At 65.6% G+C, this 20904-nt stretch overlaps 1 protein-coding gene across 1 annotated transcript; it reads right to left on the bottom strand.

The window, feature by feature from the left end:
* Positions 1 to 1120: 1120 nt before the first annotated feature.
* CD81 (CD81 molecule) lies at positions 1121 to 19940 on the bottom strand. The gene is made up of 8 exons (XM_060019502.1): positions 19676 to 19940; positions 8115 to 8229; positions 4355 to 4452; positions 3481 to 3555; positions 3080 to 3184; positions 2388 to 2489; positions 1767 to 1853; positions 1121 to 1677 (listed from the first exon to the last, which is right to left on the bottom strand). The coding sequence occupies exons 1-8, from the start codon at positions 19739 to 19741 to the stop codon at positions 1615 to 1617; spliced, it is 711 nt and encodes a 236-aa protein (XP_059875485.1). The 5' UTR covers positions 19742 to 19940; the 3' UTR covers positions 1121 to 1614.
* Between the last annotated feature and the right edge of the window lie 964 nt (positions 19941 to 20904).

The following is a 20904-nucleotide window of genomic DNA, read 5'->3' on the forward strand; positions in this document are numbered from 1 at the left end:
CACGTACCTCGGCCCGGAGCCCAGGCGGCCGGCGCCCTTTCCCTGCTGGCGCCTCGCCTGCTGGACGGCCAGAGCGCGCTCCCTCGCCCAGGGCTGCAGCCCTGGAATCCAGGGTTCAGGCCATGCTGCGGCCTAGTCCAGGGACCCAGAGAGGAAACGGGGCCCGTTCTGATCATCCCTAACGCCACCCCCATGCAGGGCCTCACCAGGAACGCGGAGTCCAGGCCACAGAAGGCAGCTAGTTCACACCGCAGCTAGCAGGGGTGACACCCAGGCCTCGGCCAGGATGTTCCCAGGGCTTCGCAGCACAGGGAGAAGTAAAAAGGAGCTGGTTCCTTGGGCCATCCAGTTTTCCCAACCCACCAGCACCCCCCTGGACTGTGGAAGGGCAGGCCCGCTGAGGCCCTGTGACCCCCAATGCAGGGCTGGGGTTAGTTTCCAAAATCAGCCCCCCAAGGAGGCCCCAGGGAGCCCTTGACGTATGAATCCCAGCCAGGGACTTGTCTCAAGAGGTCAAGTTAATGTACGTGCAGGGGGGTACCTGCATGCAGCTAATAGTGACATCACCCAGCATTCCCGCTGGGGGCAGCAGCCTACCCCAAGAGGTGGCTAGGCCTCAGTCCACGGTGGTGGGCCAGGTAGGCTCCCCCAGGTAGTGGCTGAGGCCTTGCCCTCCAGCCCCTGCAAGATGTGGGCACCCAGCCCCATGACGGGACGTCTGCAAGCAGCTAGGTCAGAGAAGAGCCCCTCAGACCTTGGGAGGGAGCAGTGTGTCCATCCTCCTGGGCTGGCCCTCAGGAGGGCGGGGAGTCTTGCAGGGGCCCCACATCCTGTATCACATTCTTGGGCTGCCTGCCTGCCCCGCACAGACCCTGCTGGGCAGTGGTGCACAAGGAATGGGGGTGGAGGCTGCTCCAGGTGGCACAAGGCCCAACAAAGGGGCACTCCCTCCACGGAGTCCTTCTGGGCGCCCCACAGACACCCACCAACAGGGTCGGCAGCACAGCCTGGGCCCAGCGAGGTCCAAAGAGCTGAGCACCGCCTGCGCCAGGCTCCTCGGGCTGCCCCTGGGTCTCAGACACCATGGGCACAGGAAGGGGCCGGACATCGTGGTAGCATGCCTGATTTTTCCTTCTTTATTGAATGACTTTCAGGATGTAATTACAATCGAAGGTGACGCGTTAGAAAGGAGAGGTGCGTTGAAGGCATAAGGCTGCTCGTGGACCCGGCTCTAGAGACAGGTGGCCGGAAAGGAACAAGGATTAAAAAAGGCTGAGCGTGTGCCACCCGTGGGGACAGGTGGGTAGGAGGGTGCAGCTTGGCCGGACGGCCCTTCGTGGCCCCGAGGAGAGGCCCGGCTGAGCAAGCAGAACCCCCGAGCAGCCCCAAAAGCAGAGGGGGCCCCTGCCCTGCAGTCCCCAAGGCCACTCACATGCCACCTACAGGTGACATCAGCCCCGAAAGCAACAGGGAACTTCAGGACAAGAACAAAACCTCAAAAGTGAAAAGGCTGATAAGTGTAGCAGTGATACCAGGAGGTTATATACACAGGTGGTGACGGCCCCTTCTCAGAAGTGTCCGGGTCGCTCAGCGGCCCTCCCTGCGGCCTCGGCCTCAGTACACCGAGCTGCTCCGGATGCCACAGCAAAGCACCATGCTCAGGATCATCTCGAAGATCTGGGAGAAGGGGGTGGGGGCGGGCAGGTGGGTCAGCGCCCGGAGACCCGTGGGGGGACCCTGGCAGATGCCCGGCCCGTCCCACTCACCATGATCACAGCCACCACGATGGCGGCGATGCCGATGAGGTACAGCTTCCCCGAGAAGAGCTCGTCGATCTTCCCGTGGCAGTCCTCCTGCGGGGGCGGCCAGACAGCGTTCAGAGGTGCCCGTCCTCAGCCCCCCGCGAGGCCGTGGCCCAGGGTCATTGCAGCAGGAGCACAGAGGGGCACAGCCCTGCCCCCCAGGACCCCTCGGCAGAGGCGTGAACAGGGCCTAGTCTCTGCCAGCTTTTACCTCAAACACGGAAATGGCGAGTGTGCCGTGTGCGCCCTCTTGCACTCAAGAGATTGGGAAGCACCACCACGACGGGGCTGACCTGGGAGGTCAGGGCGCCTCCATGCCAGGTTCAGAGGGCTCCCCCATCGGGAGCCTGGGCCGGAGACTCGCCTCCCCATGGGCCGGCCGGCAGCAAAAATTTGTCCTCGGCCCCCAGGCAGAGCAGCCCCAACTCCAGCCACAGCACTGCCCAGTATGGCCGTGTCCTTGCCCTTGCCAGCAGGAGCCCTGAGAGGGCCAGCCACCGCCCAGGACCCACCAGGGGTGGCAGCCAAATGGGGGAGCAGGCAGGCCCCGCCCCACCCTGGGAGTCCCCACCCATCACCACACACCTTTAGCAAGTTACTGATGACGTTGCCGCTCGAGGGACACAGGCTGTGCTTGAGCATAGAGGTGGTCAATGTGGTCAGCGCGTTGGAGCCACAGCAGTTAAGCTGCAGAGATGGAGGGCGCCCGGCGTCAGCCCTGGACACGTGGCCCACAGGCTACAGAGGCCCCGGGAGCTGCGCCGGCCAGGCGTGGGGGCGGGGAGCTGGGCGGGTCCCCTCCAGGGGGAGAACGGAGCCCAGGGGGCCCACTCCGCCCCTCCTCCCACTTAGCTGTGCTGCGCAGAGACCCCTGCACCCCATCTGCCTTGGCTCATCTAGTTCCCACCAGGGACCCCCAGGTCCCTCAGAATCTCCCCAGGTTCCAATGCCCCTCCCGCTCCAGGCTGAGGTCTCACTGAGAGGACAAAACCCCAGGCCCCTGGACGCCCTCCCCGGCCCCCACCTCTCCCCTGGTCCGCCAGCCCCTCTGGACACCCTCCCCGGCCCCTGCCTCTCCCCTGGTCCGCCGGCCCCTCTGGACACCCTCCCCGGCTCCTGCCTCTCCCCCGGTCCGCCGGCCCCTCTGGACACCCTCCCCGGCCCCTGCCTCTCCCCCAGTCCCCCGGCCCCTCTGGATGCCCTCCCCGGCCCCCGCCTCTCCCCCGGTCCGCCGGCCCCTCTGGACGCCCTCCCCACCTCCCCCCGGCCCCCCGTACCGTCTCGTGGAAGGTCTTCACCACAGCCTTCGCATTGTTGGCGTCGTCGTCCATTATGGCCTGCTGCAAGGCCTGGTCGTAGAACTGCTTCACGTCCTTGGCGATCTGGGGAGGGAGGCGGTCACAGCACAGCAGGACTGCCCCCTCGAGACGTGCCCTCACCTGGCTCTCCCGGAAGGTATCACTCCCAGGACAGACCTGCCTGCCACTGAGCCCTAGAGAAGGTGACCCTGCCTTCCACTCGGTCGCCATGCTGCCTCTTCCAGAAAGCCCTCTGTGGGCTTCCTACCGGGAAGAGCCCTCCCAAAGCACCCTGCAGTCCGACCCCTCCCCCGCAGCCCGAGCCCCTTCCCCCTCCCCACCAGCAGCCCCCCTGCCCCTCCCCACGGACGCTGCCTCACCTGGTCCTTGTTGACAAAACCCCAGATGCCAGCGGCCACTTCACAGGCGAAGAGGATCACCAGGCAGGTGAAGAACTGAAAAGGGGAGGGGATGGCGGAGAGGGCAGGTCAGAGCCGGCCAGAGAGGGCCTGGGCCTTCCTGAGGCCCCAGTGACCGGCCGGCATGCGCGAGGTGGCCGGTGGTATCCACCCACCCAGGACCCGACGGGATGAGAGGCGTGGGGCCGAGAAGCAGAATCTAGGACTCGGCCCGGCAGCGAGATGCCAATGTTCTCATCAACCCCGAGGGACCAGGCTCCACAGGATGGGGTGGGTGTGGGAGGGGAGGACATGGTTGGTTCTGGGCGGGTCGGAAAGGGCAGGGAGGCAAAGCCCACGGGAAGGGTGTCGCCGTGGTGTGCCTGGGCTCGCCCACCGGAGACACAGGCACAGCCTCCTGCAGCCCACGTCTCCCAGACGCCAGGCCCTGGGCAGCACAGCCAGGCCTCCACTTCCCTTCGGTGGGTGACATGCCTAGGGGCACCTGAGGCTGACTCTGGGACTGGGACTCACTCACTATTATATCTGTGGCTTTTTTTAAGGAAGAAAGAGAAAAAGCAACTTTGGAACTCAGTAGGAACTAGACGAAGAACTAGACGTAACGGCAGTCCACCTTGGAGGGATTTGAGATCCTCAAATTGGGGATTGGGGAAACCGGAGAGCTGGCATTCTGGGGGAGGTCCGCAGGGTCAGACTGGCCAGGGCGGGCACCAGGCTCCACGTCGGGGACTGAAGGCGTTCTGTCTCCACCGGAGCTCCCGGTTCTGCCCCCGGTTCTGCCCCCGGCCGGCCCCGCAGCCCTCACCCTCAGCCTGGCCCCAGCCCAGGGCCTTACCGTCCCCAGCAAGCACTGGGACTCCTGGATGGCTCCGTAGCAGCCCAGGAACCCGACAAACATCATCACGGCACCCACGGCAATGAGGATGTAGATGCCTGCAGGGGAGAGACGGCTGCCCTCAGCGCCCTGACACCCCAAAGAGGCAGGACAGATGCCCCCGGAAGCCCTCCTCCCCGGCTGCGTACACACACCCCACTGCCCAGGCCTTCGGAGGGGCCACGAGGCGCTGACGCCCGCCCTGCTGGGAAGACAGCAGATGCCCGGAGGCTTGGAGAGGAGCTGCAAGGGCTTGGCAGCCCGGCGGGGCCGTGTGGGCCCCTCTCCAGGCCTCAGTTTCCTCCTCTGTGACGTGGGTGGAGACCGGCATTGCCGAGGCCAGGACCGAACGGCCCGTGGTGAGTGTTCAGAGAACTCAGTGCGACGCCACAACCCGGACCCTCTCTGGTTCCCGCCGTCTCCGGGATTTGGGGGCATTCTGGAGGACCACCCCCGTCTTGGCGCAGAGGACCCAGCTACTGGCCCGTGGGGTGGGGTGGAGGTGAGCCCAGGGGTCTGGCGACTCCACTTCACTTGTGCCCTCTCAGACAGGGGCTCGAGTCCGGCTGCTCTGCTCAGAGGAGGGGGCTCTACCCGGCTTCTGAGGCCCTGACCCCGGGGGCTGGAGCCTGCTGGACGCAGAGGCCTGGCGGCTGGGACAGCTCAAGGATGGTACACGGGGTCAGTCTGCCCCCCTGGCCTGCCCAGCACCCACTGCTGGTCATGCGGCCCTTCTCTGCGTCCACAGTTCACCCAGGCGGGGCCCGTGCCCCTTGAAACGCAGACCACGTCTCTCCAAGGACCTCCCACAACCCTAGTCCTACCAGCAGACCTGGGCCCACCCCCCAGTCACCATGGTTACGCGGCGGGCAGGCAGCCCAAGCCCCCTGCATAGTGCTAGGACAATGGGTCCCAGGGCTCCGGTGCCAAGGGCCTGTCGCCCCTGCCTGGCCAGGCTTTGGAGAAGGAGCCTGGGGGCCAGGACCCACTGCTGGGCTCAGAAAACGCCCGGGGCCTCCCCTCTGGACAGACGGAGCCTCCCGCCAGGCCTGCCCTCGGGGGCTCCTCACTCGGGCACAGCACCCTTGAGCCAGGTGTCCTCTGCTCAGGTCCTGAGACCCCATCCCCACATCACTACCTGAGGTTCAGCGAGATGGCATAGGGCGCCAGCGAGGGGCACCTTGGCGTTCCGGGCTCTGGAGGGTCCTGCGAGAGGCTGGGAGACCCAGAGGCGGTACCTGACCCCCCCACCCCAGGCCCAGCCCCAAGCCCCCCACGGTGCCGGGTTTCCACCTAGAGCCCTCGGCCTGGTTCTGGCCAGTGAGGTCCGGGACCCCCCTGGGCCCTGCAGCATTGCCTGGGGTGCTAAGCCAGCCCAGCTCACCCTCCCCCGCTGCCTGGCACTGGACAGACAGCTCTTGTCAGGGCCCATGTCTGCTCCCCCAGCTCCCTGGCAGGCCCAGTCTGCATCAGAGCCAGCAAGAGGCTCCGGAAGGCCGGCCCTGGGTGGGCAGGAACTCTGTGGCCAGAGGGGCTCTGAGAGGCCCCCGCCCATGGGGACACAGCAGAAGGTCCAGGGCCTGGCACCCAGCCTGCCGGGTGGTCCCGCAGCTAACACTGCTTCCCCAAGGGCAGGATTCTCCAGAGCCAGGAGAAGCCAGGGTCAGGCCCCAGGTGACGTGCGGCCCCCAGTGAGTGGACCGGGGGGACATCTGCTCCAACACCAGCCTTGCCCTCGACGAGCCTCTCCCGTGGGACCCCTTCCCCGCCAGAGCCTGAGCACAGCCCCGCCGCCTCCATTCTCCCGCCAAGGTCCCCCCAGACGTCTGCGCGCCGGCCTGGACTGTGTCCCTAACCCAAGCTTGCAGCCCGTCGCCGCTCTTGCCCCATCCTGGCCTGAAGCAGGGGAGCTTTCAGCTCCTCTCCTGCCTCCTGGGCCGGACGCTGGGCTGACAGCAGGAGCTGCCCCAGCCACGAGGCTGGCGGCCCCGGCCCCAGCAATTTGGGAGGGACCCCTTCCCAGACTGCTCGCCCTGGGGCCGGTTCAACTCTGCCACCGGCAGAGCCCACGCCCACTGCACCCAAGGTCCCAGAGAGGGGGACGGAGAGATGGCAGCAGCCCTGCCCACATTGGGACAGAAGGCCCGGCCACAGGCTGGCTCAGACCCCTGCGGCGGCTCTGAGAGGGAAAGGAGAGGCCTGGGAGAAGCCCCGCAGGAGACAAACACCCCTCGAGGGCCTAGAGGACACTCCTGCGTCCTCAGACTCGAGGGCCCAGAGGACACTCCCGCGTCCTCAGACGTGTGGGCCCCGCTGACTGCCTTGCTTCTGAGGGGGCCTGGTGCGTGTGCGGGGGCCCCGGGTCACGGACCCCTTGTGCCCTCTCGGGAGGCAGACTCACCCTCTGCTCCTGAGACTCAAACCTGTGAGGGGCCCCACAGCGCGGGGGGAGCCCAGGAACCTGCGGAAGAGGGCTCGGGACCCTCCCCGGGACGGCTGGCCCCGGGAGCCCCGCCGCCAGAACCCAGGCTCCGGTCTCCGCCCCCCATCCATGGCCCCCGGAACCCAGCCCTCCCAACTATGGCCCAGAGGGCCACGGGCAGGGAGGGGGCAGGCACCCCCCATGGCCCCGGGGCGGGAGGTGAGTGTGTGGGCCACTCCCACCGAGGGTCAAGCATGTGACCCGGGGTGGCTGCTGGCCCCTCAGGGCGCCCTGAGCCCTGAAGGTTCCCTGCCCTGCTGCTCGCCTGTGGGAGCGAGAGGGGCCGGCCCAGGAGCCAGTCCTTTAAAGGACAGAAGCATCTCAACAGACACTCCCACAGCTCCACAAGGGCCAGACCCCACCTTCCCTGATGGGGGAGGGGGCCCAGCAGGAGGCGGGGGGCACCCCTTCTCCCCTCCCGCCCCTCCGTCGCTCCTCCGGCACTCCCACCCCCACCCCGGGGGCCGCTGGCCCAAGCCCCCCACCGCCAGCCTGACGGATGCCCCGAAGGGGCCACCACGGGCGCCCAGGAGGCAGACTCTCAGCCTCGCGGCTATAGGTGTGGCTGCAGGGCTGAGGCACGCAGGCCCTGAGTCTCCTTCCCGGGGGCTCTGGGCTCCAGCCCCACCCTCCCAGGAAGCCTCCCCGAAACACCCACCATATGACACAGGGGAGCGCAGGGGAAGGGGGCAGGCGCGGCCCAGTCTGAGCGCCACACCACTCCTGGTCCCCCACTGGAAGGGACCTCTGTGCTGCCCAGCAGCGCCCCTGTGCCGGGCCTGCCGAACACCCCTCTGCCCCCGCCCCACCCAGCTGCTGCTCTCCTGCTCCGCCCCCCCCCAAGGTGATCGGGTGGGGTCCCAAAAAGCCACACACACACACCCCGCCCCCAGTTCCAGCTCTCCCTGGGAGCACCCCCCGCCCAGGCAGGCACTGCACCAACTCCAGAGGGGACCCTCAAGGCCCCCAGGCTGACATAACCCCACCTGCTCTCTGGCTCCGTCTCACCCTCTGGCCGGAAGAGCCCTTCCTGGCTGGCCTCCTCCCTGCCCCAGCAAGAAGCCAGCCCCGCTGAGCTGGCTCAGCCCCTGCTTCCTCCTGGAAGCCCTCCTTGGAAGCCCTCCCCGACAGCCTGTCTGAGGCCTTACTGAGCTTATGATCACACACCCCAGTGGCCCGTTCCTGCCGGCCCCCAGCCCAGAGCTAGCCGGGGTCCTCAGCCCGCCCTCTGCCACTTACCTACGTAGAAGGTGTTGGGTGCAGGCCTGTCTCCGAGCTCCAGGTAGAGGAGGTTGGTGGTCTGAGGGTCATGGCGAAGCCACAGGGCCACGCCTAGGATCACACCTCCAGCCAGCTGCGGAAAGAGCAGGGCATGGTGTCACTCGTGGCCCGGAGCCCCGCGGCGGTGAGCGTGAATCCACCACACCACACACACACACAGGGGAGGGTGCCGAACCCTCCTGTCCGCTGGGTCTGCGTGAAGGGCTTCCCTCCAGGCAGGACTCCCTAGCCCCTGGGGTCTGGGCTGCTGCTGGCTCCAAATGTCTGATTTGCTGCCTTGGTTGTCAAGATGCCCCGGGGGACCTGGGCATGGGGGACCATGTGGCTGGTCCCCAACCCTCCCGCCAGCACCACTGGAGGGAGACTCCCAGACAGGTTACCAGATAAGATGGACACCTGGTTAATCTGCATTCAGACAGACAAGTACTTCTTTGAGGAGGGGGTGGGCACTCGAGGCCCCGGGGGCCCTGGTGTGGATGGCAGAGGCTGCTGGGGCCGGTGGCAGCCGGGAAGCCACAGGGCCGGGGCTTTGTGGGTAACTCCCTGCCATCACGGAGACGGCAAACTGCCGGGAGAGCAAGGGAGCCCGCGGTGCCCGCCAGAGAGACCGCAGGGTGGAGGCTGCGCTGAGCGGCGGCAGGAGAGGGGGCTCCGCTCAGAGCCTGGCACGGGGGGCGCGGGCTTCCGACTGACTCAAGCCCTGCGAGCACGGTGGCTCAGGGCTAGGTGGGGTCTGTCCTTGAGGGTGAGCCCAGACCGGGCCCGGCAGGCCCACGCCTGAGCATCTGACCCACCCAGGCGAGCTGGCCCCCGCACCCCAGCCTCCTCCCTGGGCTGCTCCCCGAGGCAGTAACTGTCCCCGGAGCTACAAGCACCAGCTCCGACACAGACCGTCAGCTACGTGTCCAATGAGGAAGAGAAACCGAAAAGCGGACCCCAAGAAGACCACCTGGCTGGCCCAGTGCCTGTCCCCAAGGCCCTGGCCAGGGAGCGCGGCCCCGAGACAGGCTCAGCAGAGCGTGTGAGACTCGAAGCCCCAGCACCAGGGGCTGCCCCACGGAAAGCCCCAAGCATCTCCAGGGATCTCCAGGCAGGTGACGCTAGGGCGCTGATGGGGGACGGGGAGGCCAGGAGCCCCGCGGCCCCAGCCCAGGCCCTCCTACGCTGGGCTCCGTGGACGATGAGGCTGGTGGGGACTGCTGGGGACCGCTGGCGCCGGGCTGACCCCGAAGGTGGTGCTGTCGACACCGCCCCCCCAAGGGCGGGACGGCACCCTCTCTGACCCCCTCTTCCAAACGTTCAACTAGGGACTCCACTCCCCACACCCAGGACAACACACTTGCTCTCCCCCTTCCCAGAGCACATGCAGCGGGACCGACAGGGTCCCCCCGGGGCCCCCGGGCCCCCCCGCACACCACTGGAAGGGCAGTGCCGAGCTCCCCGCGTCCCGTGGCTGCTTCTGGTGTCTGTCACACCCACAAGCGGGTGGGAGGGCCCGGGGAAGAGGCAGGGGGAGGGGGAGGATGGGGATGGGGGGGAGGGCGGGGACGGGGGAGGGGGAGGGCAGGGATGGGGCAGGTAGGCTCCAGAGGGAGTCCCGCTCCTCTGGCTGCCCTCTGCAGCTCCTGGGCAGGCGTCTGCAGCTCCTGGGCAGGCGGGCAGCGGTGGTGAGGCTGAGGGTTGCCGTGGTAACTCTGGCTAGAAACCGCCACTTATTCTGTTTTGAAACTGTGGTCCAGAGACCGCTTTGTGAGATGTTCCAGGACGGAGGGGGTGGGGCAGGGGGAGCCCTGTCCTGGGCCTCCTTTGCAGTCACAGAGGCCTGGTCCCAAGCCCTGACTCAGCCTCAGTAGCCCCGTCGGTAAGGAGAGCTGAGCGTGGAGTGCACCTCCCGCCCCCCTGGCTGGGCTGGGACCACTCCCATCTTCCCCATGCAGGCCCTCAACCCAGAAGCCAAGGGGACAAGCCCATCTAGGGCACTTGGTCCTAACAAATGCTGTGAGGGTAATGCTTATCCCAGCACCCAGATGCTAACCGTGGGGTGGCAGGCAAAGTCCCCATCTCTCCTGTCTCGGGAAGGGCTTTCCACTGCAGACCCCAGGATGTGCGGGGGACAGGGGCAGAGGGGGGACAGCAGCCTCCAGACTCCCCTGTGGCTCCAGCCCACCTCCTGAAGGGTGAACAGGGAAGGCAGTCCCACCTCCAGGCAGGGGAGAGCCTGGCGCTTAAGTGTACCCTCCTCAGCTGGTCCTCAGTCATTCCAGGCCCCGCACAGACCCGCTGGGGTGGGCCTGGATGAAGGCAATGGTGGCAGTGGCCACTCCCAGTTTCGGGAGCTGGGATGGGCATTCACCTAAGGTCACCTACAGAGGAAGGGGAAAGGCAGCACTGCGAATCCCCCCCGAATCCCCCCACCCAGGCCATGAGAAAAGGCAGAGGGTGGGGTGGACCCGTGCCTCTGCAGGGAGGGGGTGCCCAGGGCAGGGCAGGGGTCCCAGAAGCGGCAGACGTCTGAAAGAAGCCTGCTCTTCAAAAGAGAACCCATGGACTGGGGCTTGCAAATGGCTAACAAAGGACCCGTATCCAAAATCTATAAAGAACTTGCAATACTCTAATGACAAGAAAACAAACAACCGATTTTTAAAAAACGGGCAAAAGAAAAAAAAATTGGACACTTCGCCAAAGAAGAAATGTACACAGCAGATAAACGCATGGAAAGACGCAGAGTCATTGGTCGCAGGGAGATGCAAGTTAAACCACAGTGAGACACCCCCAAGCACCTATGGGATGGGCTGAAGCGAGGAGACCCCCAGGCGAGGGTGGGGAGCAGCGGGGACACAGGACGAGGACCCCACCTCCCCTCCACCCGCCACGCGCCCAGCCCCTGCACCCCCAGTACTGCCCCAGGGGGTGGAAGCTCGTGCCCACACAAACGTGCTAGCAGCTTTCCTGGTAACACCCCCAAACCGGGGACAACCCGGTGCCCTTCAAGCGGTGAGTGGGTGGATGCCCACCAGCAGGGGAAGGGAAGAAACTCCTGGAATTCCTGACACAACCACCAGGGTGAATCTCCAGATACCCCCGCCATCCCAGACCAAGAGGAAAACCACCACCTTCCGATTCCGTCCACATAAAAAGTACAGGAAATGCCGATCACGGGCACGGACGACAGGCCGGCGGGTGGCCTGGGATGGGGAGGAGGGACCCCAAGGCCCCGGGGACACCTCTGCGGGTGATGGATACATTCACTCTCCTGGTGGGCCACCCTCTAGGTCTCACAGGTGCCTCCTGACGTCAAAACCTACCACGTTGTACGTTTTAAACGTGCAGTTGACGCTATGTCAAACAAAGCTGTTTAAAAAACCCCACACACCCAAATCCCCGTCCACTGAACTTCCAAGCAGCAAAGGCTTTAGGGGTAAATGTTTCTTCTGGTCTCAAAGGATCCAGCCTGCTGTCTTCATGCCAACCGTCCGCCAAGGTGAGGACCCCCAGGCTTCCAGCTGCCAACAGCATCTGGAAACGCTGAAGTCTTGTCCACAAGACTGAGGTTTTAGGGTCAAAAAAGGGACTGGATAAACGAAGGAACACTTATGTCCGCTACAAAACGGAGTCCAGACTTAATGGAAAGCACTTAGTCCTCACGTTGGGTGGGAATCAGAATGTGGCAGCCAAGGGCCCTCAGAGCCTCTGGCTACTGGGTCATCTCAGGACCGTCTCGGCACCTTTGTGCCCCCAATATCCTTGTGTGTGTGATGAGGAACTAAAAGTACACAAGCTGAAAAGATGTGGCCCATATATACAATGGAGCATTACTCAGCCATAAAAGGGAACAAAATTGGGTCATTTGCAGAGACGTGGATGGATCTAGAGACTGTCATACAGAGTGAAGTAAGTCCGAAAGAAAAAAATAAATATCGTATATAACACATATATGTGGAACCTAGAAAAATGGTACAGATGAAAGGGTTTGCAAGGCAGAAATAGAGACACAGACGTAGAGAACAAACGTATGGACACCAAGGGGGGAAAGCGGCGGGGGGTGGGGGATGGTACGTATGGACACCAAGGGGGGAAAGCGGCAGGGGGTGGGGGAATGAATTTGGAGATTGGGCTTGACATGTGTACACTGATGTGTATAAAACAGATAACTAATAAGAACCTGCTGTATAAAAAATAAAATTCAAAAAATAAAAATAAAATAAAAGTACACAAGCTGACCTACGCAGGGCGCTCAGATGATGCCACTGTGCACAGCGTTCGACAGCGCGGGTGGTTACCGTGAGACCCTCAGCAGTTTCCAGGCAGGCTGCTCAGTGGCAGAGTCTGACACATCTCCACCCTCCCCCTCCCCCTCTCCTGCTAGCTGGCCTGGCGGAAGTGCCGCTGCCACCTGCTCCTGCATCCTGAGATGCTCCCGCGTCCTGAGATGCTCCTGCGTCCTGAGATGCTCCTGCTTGGGTGGGGCTGGCGAGCGGCTCAGGAAGGAGCCCCTAACCTGTTGGGATTACTGAAGGGTTCCACACCAGGGGATGGCACGGACTGTCTGTAATCCTACGAAAGATGCAGTTTCTGTTTCTTTCTTCCTCCTTTCTGAGAATTAATAAATAATAGCGTCAACTAAAAGGGGGGGGAAGGGGGCTGCCAAGTACACTGGGTTCCTGCCCGGCCTGTCTGCATTTCCAAGAAGCAGCTGAAAGGGCGTAGGAGTGGGTGCTGCCCGGGCAGGCCTGGGGCAACCTTCCCCCCGCCCGCCCCGCACCCCGGCTCCTGCCAGGCCCTGGGTGGGAGCTGAGCTGGGATCTGTCTTCCATCCCTCCCCACCCACATGTGCTGGCCCAGTGGTCACCCCAAGTCCTGCCCACGTATTCCAGGAGTGACAGGGACACCCACGCATCAACGTGCTCCCTTACTTAGCAGCTCTGACGCTCTCAGAGACAGATGACAGAAGGGGCAGCTCCGTCGTGACCCGGGAAGGGCCTTGGCTCTGAGCCGCTCTGCTCCCTAACCCGCCACGGCAAGGGGTACACACTCTTGCTGGGAAGGTGTGCCATGCAGCTCGGCAACCAGGAGGTCCTGGGGGCCTGGAGACCCTCCCCAGGAGGGCAGTGAAGGCCACAGGCAGGAAACGCCCTTGCAGACACCGGGATAAGTCAGAGGAAAGAGGTGCAGCAAAGACCCTTTGAGGATGGGATGTGGAGGGTCAGTGGGGGCAAAGGGCACCACCCTTGGGCTGGGCGGGGACCTGGGTCCCTGGAGGCTGACCCTCCATCTCCACCCACCATGAGAACAGGGTGACGCGGGGCCCGACTCAGCCTTCCTGGGGGGTGGGCAGCGACCCTACGGCCCTGTTGTGCCCTCCGGGAACACAGCCACCCAGCTCAAGGCGGGAAGGAAGTACAGAGAGAGGAGCAGGGACCCTCGCCTCAGCCAGGAAGCGGAAACTACCCACCAGGCCCCTCGACGTCAGGAAGCTGCCTGGACTGGCCTCTAAGAATAGCCACAGGGGCGGAAGAGGACACTGGCCCTCCTGGGCCCCGCCAGCTGCGGGATGCAGGAGCCCCTTGTCGCCGGGAGGGGAGTGCAGGCCCCCGAGGACACCCTGCCACCTCTCTGGGCACAGCGGAGTGCGCCTTGGGAACCCGCAGGGCCTGCCTGCTTCCTGGGCCCGTCCCCGAGCCTACCTACCACCCACTGCAGGCGGGGAGGCCGGGAAGCAGCCTGCTCCCCGGCCCTACACCCACCCCACTGGCTGAAAGGGCCCCTCCTGTGGGATGTCCCTGTGTCCCCTCAGCCCCTGCAGCGAGGGGTGTGTGGACACAGACGTCCCAGCCACCTGCCGGCAAAGGGCACTCGAGGGGCTGCAGCGGGGCGCACACATCAGACAAGGAGGGTCTGGGTAGGCTGGGGAAACACTGGTCGGAAGACAGGAGGTGGGTGGGCCCAGGCAGGGGCCAGAGGTGAGTGGAGGGGCCCCGGGGCAGGCCGGGTTCTCTGGCCGCCACGTGCTACCCGTACAGCCCCAGGCACAGCCCCCCACCCTTAGCGATTCCCTGGCCCCTGACTGGAGCCGTGCAGGCCACAAACCACAGTGGTTGAAGGACCGGCCCTGGTTTCCAGTCTGCCTCCACCACTTCCTCGTGTGGGCACTCGGGACCTCGGTCTCCTTATCGCTCCAGTGGGCCAGCTGGAGGCAAAGGGCATGGCTCCAGCCCAGTGCCCGCCTGGCACAGGGGAGTGGGACTTCGTGTGCGTCCGAGCCGTTATCTCGGGGACAGAGGGGAAGACTGTCCGTCCAGCAGGCGGGTGGCCGAGCCCCTGGGATGGGGAGCAGAGAGGGCCTGGCCCGTGTGAGACGAGACTCCCCGTGAGCTCCGGGGGCGGGCAGGACTGCACAGGGTGCTTCCCAAACCCGCCGAGCACCCCCGAGACCAATGCCATCAAGCTCTGGGGCTCAGGCCTCCCAGCACCTGGGGCTGGAGACCAGGAAGGCGGGCGGCCCGAGGCCCTCCCTTCTGTTCCCCTGCAGCCCCGGGGTCACGGCCTGACCTCCACATCCCTGCCAGGAGCCGGCTGCTGGGTACCAGACTCAACGCCCAGCTGCAGGTGACGTGACAGGTAAGGCGGGTTACAGGGCGCCGTTAGACATTCCCCGAGGGAGAGTTATGACCCAGGCCGGCCTGCGTGTGGGAGTTGGAACAGAAGACTCCCGTGGGACGGCTCGGGATGCCAGGGGGCCGCCCAGCCCCGCACTCCGCACGGTCCCAGCTTCCCATCCTTCATCTTCTCCACAATCATCCTGTTACCCCAGTAATTGCGGGCAGGGGGAGCACTAACCTTCCGAAGTTAGAAGGGGCGTGGCTTCAAAGAAGGGGGCAAGGGGGCTGCCCGCTCCCCAGGCCTCTGTGGCGTTCGGACCCCCATGACCGGGCTCTCGACCACCCTGCCCTCAGCCCCCTCCCCCACCACGCACCGAGCGCCAGCGCTAAGGTGCCTCCCTGCCCGCCGAGCCCCGCAGCCCTCGAGCCCAGGGAGGGCGGCTACGCACCAACAGGCACCCCTGCGACCACGCGCTGCTGGCCGGCCAGCGAAGGGAGACCTACGGCCAGCTGATCGGCCACCCCTGGGGCCAGGACCCCTGCCCGCCTGTGGGGATTCCCCCAGCACCTGGGGGCCCACCTAGAGCCCCAGGTGGTCTTGCGTGAAGCAGCACTTAGGCCGGTACAAAGTGTGGGGGCGGGGGAGGGGCACCGAAGTCCAGAGGCGGGTCACACCACACCTGCCGGACACCTGGAAAGGGCCGATTCGACGTGAGCTTGGTGCTCCACGCAGCGCGAGGAGTCCCGGCACGTGGCCGTGCTGCCTCCAAGGCGAAACCCCCAGCCCTGGCTGCGGGCCCGGCCTGCGTCTCGGGGGCGGGCAGAGCCAGGGCCCCCGCATTTCTCCCCCCCTCACCTGGGGCCCTCTCCAAAGCGCTGCACAGTGCAAAGGTGGCGTCTGCCCCTCCCACGGGTGTCCGGACTCTACGCCTTATTGATTTTCATGGCTCTTCCCTGTCATGGGATTTCAGGCGCTGAAATGAAGGCGGGGGGTGGGGGGGGTAGATTATACGCGAGGGGGGCGCTTTGGGGGCCCATCTCCCTGTCTGGACTTGGAAGCAGTATGAGTTAGGGATTGGGGTGAACTCAATTTCTGGAGGCACACTGAGCTGGGGGTGGGGGTGGGGGAGGGAACCCCACAGGGTGGGCACCGCATGGGCACTGGAGCCGAGCCGGCCAGGGTCCCAGGCTCCCCGCCTCTGGCTGCAGCTCTGCACCCCGTGATGCCCAGACGCTCTCCCTGGGGCCAGCCCGTCCTGGGCACAGACCACAAATTTCCTCTTCTCAGCAGGCCCTGGCCCAACGGCCGTTTCCCCAGAGCGTGGCAGCCAGATGCCCGGGGGCACCAGGGGAGCTCACCTGCCCTCCCACTGAAACCAGGAACAGGAAATCCCTGCCCCCAGCCAGAGCCCGCCTGGGTCACATCCCCTCTCCGAGAAGGAAGGCGACAGCACCACTAAGTGACAGGCAGCCTTGTGCTGTCCGGAAGCAAGAATTTAAAGCCAGTTAGCAGGGCTTCCCATCAGCCCCACTCCCAGCCAGGTCTGGCCGAACGGCCCCTGCTACCTCTGGAAGGAAGCCCTGACTGCATCCGGCTGGAGGAGCCGCCAGTCCCAGGGGGGGCCGCTGCTGCTGCCCCTGCAGAGGAGAGGCTGTGATCACACCCATTTCACAGATGAGGCGAGCAGGGCTCACACGGGGCGTGCGCCCGCCCCAGGTCGCCCCAGGTCGCCCACTCGAGTGGGGTGAGCAGGGAAGCAGGGGCAGGCGCCTCTGCTCATCCTGAGCTGCTCCGGCAGCAGGGCCGAGCCCCAGTCACCTCGCCAGGAAGCTCCCGGGCCCACCCCACCCGCGGGAATTCCATGCCCTCGGGGGAGCATCTGCACAGTCTCCCCAGCTCGGGCCGGGCCGCTGCTCTTCCTGCCATGTCCCCACCTCACACCTCCGGGCCCGGCTGGCCAGGGGCCCCCAAAGCAGGCTGGGGTCAGGCGTGCTGAGTGCACACAGCCTGGGCCCCGGGGTCTGGCGCCGAGAGGTGGGACAGCAAGTGTGTGTGCTGGTGTGTGTGGGTGTGCACGGTGACTGGCTCCTTCTCAAACAGCATGCCAGCCTGCCTCTGACGCTGCCGCCCACGGGGGAAGGCTTTACTCTCTGAAATGAAACTTTAAAAAGTGCCCAGATCCAGGGACTGGCTCCTGCCCAGATCCTGGTGGCGCAGTGGTTGAGAATCCGCCCGCCAATGCAGGGGACACGGGTTCGAGCCCTGGTCCGGGAAGATCCCACGTGCTACGGAGCAACTAAGCCCGTGTGCCACAACTACTGAGCCTGCGCTCTAGAGCCCGTGAGCCACAACTACTGAGCCCGCGAGCCACAACTACTGAAGCCCGCAAGCCTAGAGCCCGTGCTTCACGACAAGAGAAGCCACTGCAATGAGAAGCCCGTGCACCGCAACCAGAGAAAGCCTGTGCACGGCAATGAAGACCCAACAAACGAAAAAAAAAAAAATAAGCCCAGATCCAAATCCAGACCCCCGTCCTCAACCTCCTGACCCAGCTCCCACCCCCAGCGCCCCCTTACTGCACTGTGGCCAGGTGCACGGTGAGTGGGTGGGGCTGGGCACCAGGAGCCCTCCCTCACCCACTGGATCCTGCGGGGGCCTCCCAGGTGTCACTGCCTACACTGGCCAAGGAATGCGGTCTTCCCTACCAGCCACCATGCCCAACACCCATTTCCTGAACTAATCCGACAACAACCCCAGGGGAAGGACCCCCCGCTTCAGCAGGGAGGAAGCTGAGGACCACAGCAGCAGGGTGGAGACTCCACTGAGGTCCAAACCCCGGCACCATGCTCTCGGCCAAGCGATGCTGGGGGAGGAGATGCACAGAGAGCGCCCCCCCCCCCACCCGCCTGGCTCAGCCTGGCATCCCACCACAGGCGGCAGCCCAGCGTGGGTGCGTGGGGCCTTGCTGCCCCTGGAAGCAAATGCTCCTCTGGCCTGCTGGGCATGCCCAGGGAGGGAGGGAAGGGGAGAGGCCTCAGAAACAATTCCTTAAGCCCGAACACAAAGTGGCCCAGGGTGGGGGTGGGGATGTGTCAGGCCTCCACCCCTGCTGCCTGGGAAATTACCAGAGGTACCCAGGCTGAGCTGGGGGTGGGGTGGGGGAGCCTGCCCTGGAGACCGCTCATGCTGTGCAGGTGGGAGGGACTCACCTCGCCCCTACACTCAGTCCAAAGGCAAGAATCCACTCCTGCTAAGTCCCCTTCCTCCGCCCCCCTCCCCCTCCCACCAGGGCCCTCCCAGGCTCTGCGGGTACAGACAGGCTCAGGGGCTGGCAGAGGGGTGTCCCGGTGACACCCCTTGCCAAGACCACCCCTTCAGCAAAGGCTGCCCGGCCCACCCTGGCCCATCCTGATGGCCTAACCACTCCCACCCCCAGGGCAGAGGCTGCTGGCTACAGGACCCCCACCAGTGCCCCTGCAGGGAGGATGTGACACCTCCACTCCGTGTCCAGTCCCTGCACTCCCCACCCCAAATACCTCAGTGCCCCGAGGTCCACCCTGGGACCCTTGGCCGTCCAGATGGCAAACAGATGTCCCCAGGCCCACACACTTCTCCAGGAGCCATTTTAAAAGTTTACCCTCCCAGTGTCAACTTAAGAAAGCACCCACCCGACGTTGTCCTGGTCCTCCGTGACAAGGGGTGAGCAGCCTGGGGTGGCGGAGAAGCAAGAAGGGGCCAGGAGGGGGCCCGAGTCACTCTGCCCAGGGGACCGCAGGGGACACAGGACACAGCTGTGAGAGGGGCTCCCGACAACCATTCCTGGTCCCTCTGGGCCAGAAGGAGATCTCCACCCCCTAATTCCAACACTGACAGGAAATGGAAACAAAAGCCACAGCTTCATCAGTCACAGGCCAGCAGTGAAGACTGAGGAGGAAACACAACTCAGGCCAGCAGCCCACAGACCCCAGGAGACCCTCCCGCACCCTGAGACGTCCAACCCGCGGGCTCCTCTTTCCAAAGCGGCCTCCCAAGCCCAGACCTGGACATCCACCCAGCCCCGGCACCCCTGGGGCTCGGAAACCCCAGGTCTCCAGGCTCCCTGCCTGTGCCAACTCAGAACACCCGCCCAGCCCCTTGCCCCTCACAGCCTCCACGGCGCCCCAGGGGGAGGACGGGCTGGAAGGTCAGGCTGGGTGAGGAGGGGAGGAAGATGGGGCTCCACAAGCTGGGGGCACCAGGGGGGAGGCACCCCAGCACGCGGGCCACCCGGGGCCCAGGGCGCTTCCTCTCTGCGCTTCGCCCCGGCCCGGACCCCCATACGACCCTCAGGGTGGCGACAGCAGGCAGGAGGGTGAACTGGACTGGGCCCAGGATGGGGTGGACGGTCCCCAAGACTCTGGCAGAGTGCGCGCACCCCGCCCCCCCGCCCCCGCCACCGCACTGGGCCGCCCATCTAGGGGCGGTGGCCCGATGAGCTCATGGGGGCGGGGCGTCTGGAGCCCCGCCCTCGAGCCCCTCAGTCCCCGCGAAGCAGGGTGGTCCCAGAAACAGCGGCCAGGAGGGCTGAAGCAGTGGCCGGGTACCGAGTTCGGAGCGCGCACCCACCGCACCACCACCATCACCAACCGGGAACAGACCCCAGGTCCCCAAACGGCCCGGCCCGGCCGCGGGGCTCTGGGGTCCCGACGCGCAGAGGCCCGAAACCCGTCTTGGAGCCCCCCGCCCCACCCTCGAGGTGCACGGCGGCCCCAGACGAGCCCACCGCTGCGACCCACCGGCCTAGGACCCCCCACCACGCGCTCGGCGCACACAGGTGGCCCTGCAACTTGGCGGCCCGGTTGCGCCCCCTTGGCAGGGCCTAGCGGGGCGCGGCCTGCCAGGCTCGGGGAGCGCCCTCCCACCCGCGGCTCCGGGCTCACCCAGAAGACGAAATTGAAGACGAAGAGCAGGTACTTGATGCACTTGGTGCAGCCCTCCACCCCCATGGCGGCGCGGGCGGCGGGCGGCCTGCGGGGCGCGGGCCGGTCCTGGGCGGCGGGCGCGGGGCCTGGGCGCCTGATCGGCAGCCGGTGGCCTGGCGGGCGGCTGGGACGCGCGGACGGGGGGCAAGAAGGGCGCTGGAGGCCGGGCCGAGAAGCACGCTTGTGTCTTTGCCACCGTTGCGCGCTCGCTTTCTGGCCGGGCGCGCGCCCCACTCCGTCACTTATAGGGCGCAGAGGCCACGCCCCCGAGGCCCCGCCCCCGACCCTGCCGCCCGAGCGCGGAGAGGCAGCAGCCGCAGCCCCCAGCCCAGCCCCCGGGGGGCGGGACGCACGTCCCTTCCCCCCTCGCTCACACACATCGGGGTGTCAGACCTGGTGCAGTCAGGACCCCGGGGCCTGGGCACAGAGTGCCAGGCGCGGCACGCGTCCCTGGGCTGCAGGCGCGCTCGGATTCCCCTAAGGGGCCGCGCCGGAGGACAGGCCTGCAGGCGGGGAAAACTGCTTCCCCTCCTCCCTCAGGCGCCTGGGACTATGGTAGCAGGCCCCGCGGAGGAGGTGATGCACGGGCGCCAGCTCTGCCGAGATAGCAGCGCGCTTGGTTCACAGCGCTCCCGGGATAGGAACCCGGGTGGCGGTTGATGCGGCCCTGGCCTGAAGGTCCCGGAAGGCGAGCCTAGGCCGCCAAGCCCTTGTCCCGTGGAAGGGGGAGTCCCTGAGGGCTGTTGGAAGAGTCTGTGCTGGAAAGGTCACAGACAGGCTGTCCCCCAGGCCAGGGTTGTGTCCAAGAGGCCCAAGCCGCTTATGGAAGCTCCAGGTGCTGTGTATTTCAGGCACAGCCTGGTGGCGCCAGTACCGCAGGGGGCCGGCCCCACACTCCTGCTAAGGAGGCAGAGGGCTAAGGAGGCAGAGAGGCGAGTCATCAAGCATTCTCCCCAGGTGACAGCAAGGTGACATGCAGCTGGAGAGATGAGAGCTCTGCGTCTGCAGTAACTCTGGCACGAGTGACTACTGACCACTTGCAAGGTGGCCAGCGCCACTGCCGGGGACTGAAGTTTTCATTTTATGCCGCTGGAGAGATGAGAGCTCTGCGTCTGCAGTAACCCTGGCACGAGTGACTACTGACCACTTGCAAGGTGGCCAGCACCACCGCTGGGGACTGAAGTTTT

This window comes from Delphinus delphis, chromosome 8 (assembly GCF_949987515.2).
Source record: "Delphinus delphis chromosome 8, mDelDel1.2, whole genome shotgun sequence".
NCBI lineage: Eukaryota > Metazoa > Chordata > Mammalia > Artiodactyla > Delphinidae > Delphinus > Delphinus delphis.

Excerpts from the sequence above, each read along its gene's own strand:
- CD81 (XM_060019502.1), bottom strand. The coding sequence starts at position 19,741 with ATGGGGGTGGAGGGCTGCACCAAGTGCATCAAGTACCTGCTCTTCGTC. Across the intron at positions 3,556-4,354 it reads CCCAGTGCTTGCTGGGGACG|TTCTTCACCTGCCTGGTGAT; the intron begins GTAAGGCCCTGG and ends TCCCCTTTTCAG. Across the intron at positions 1,678-1,766 it reads TCGTGGTGGCTGTGATCATG|ATCTTCGAGATGATCCTGAG; the intron begins GTGAGTGGGACG and ends CCCTTCTCCCAG.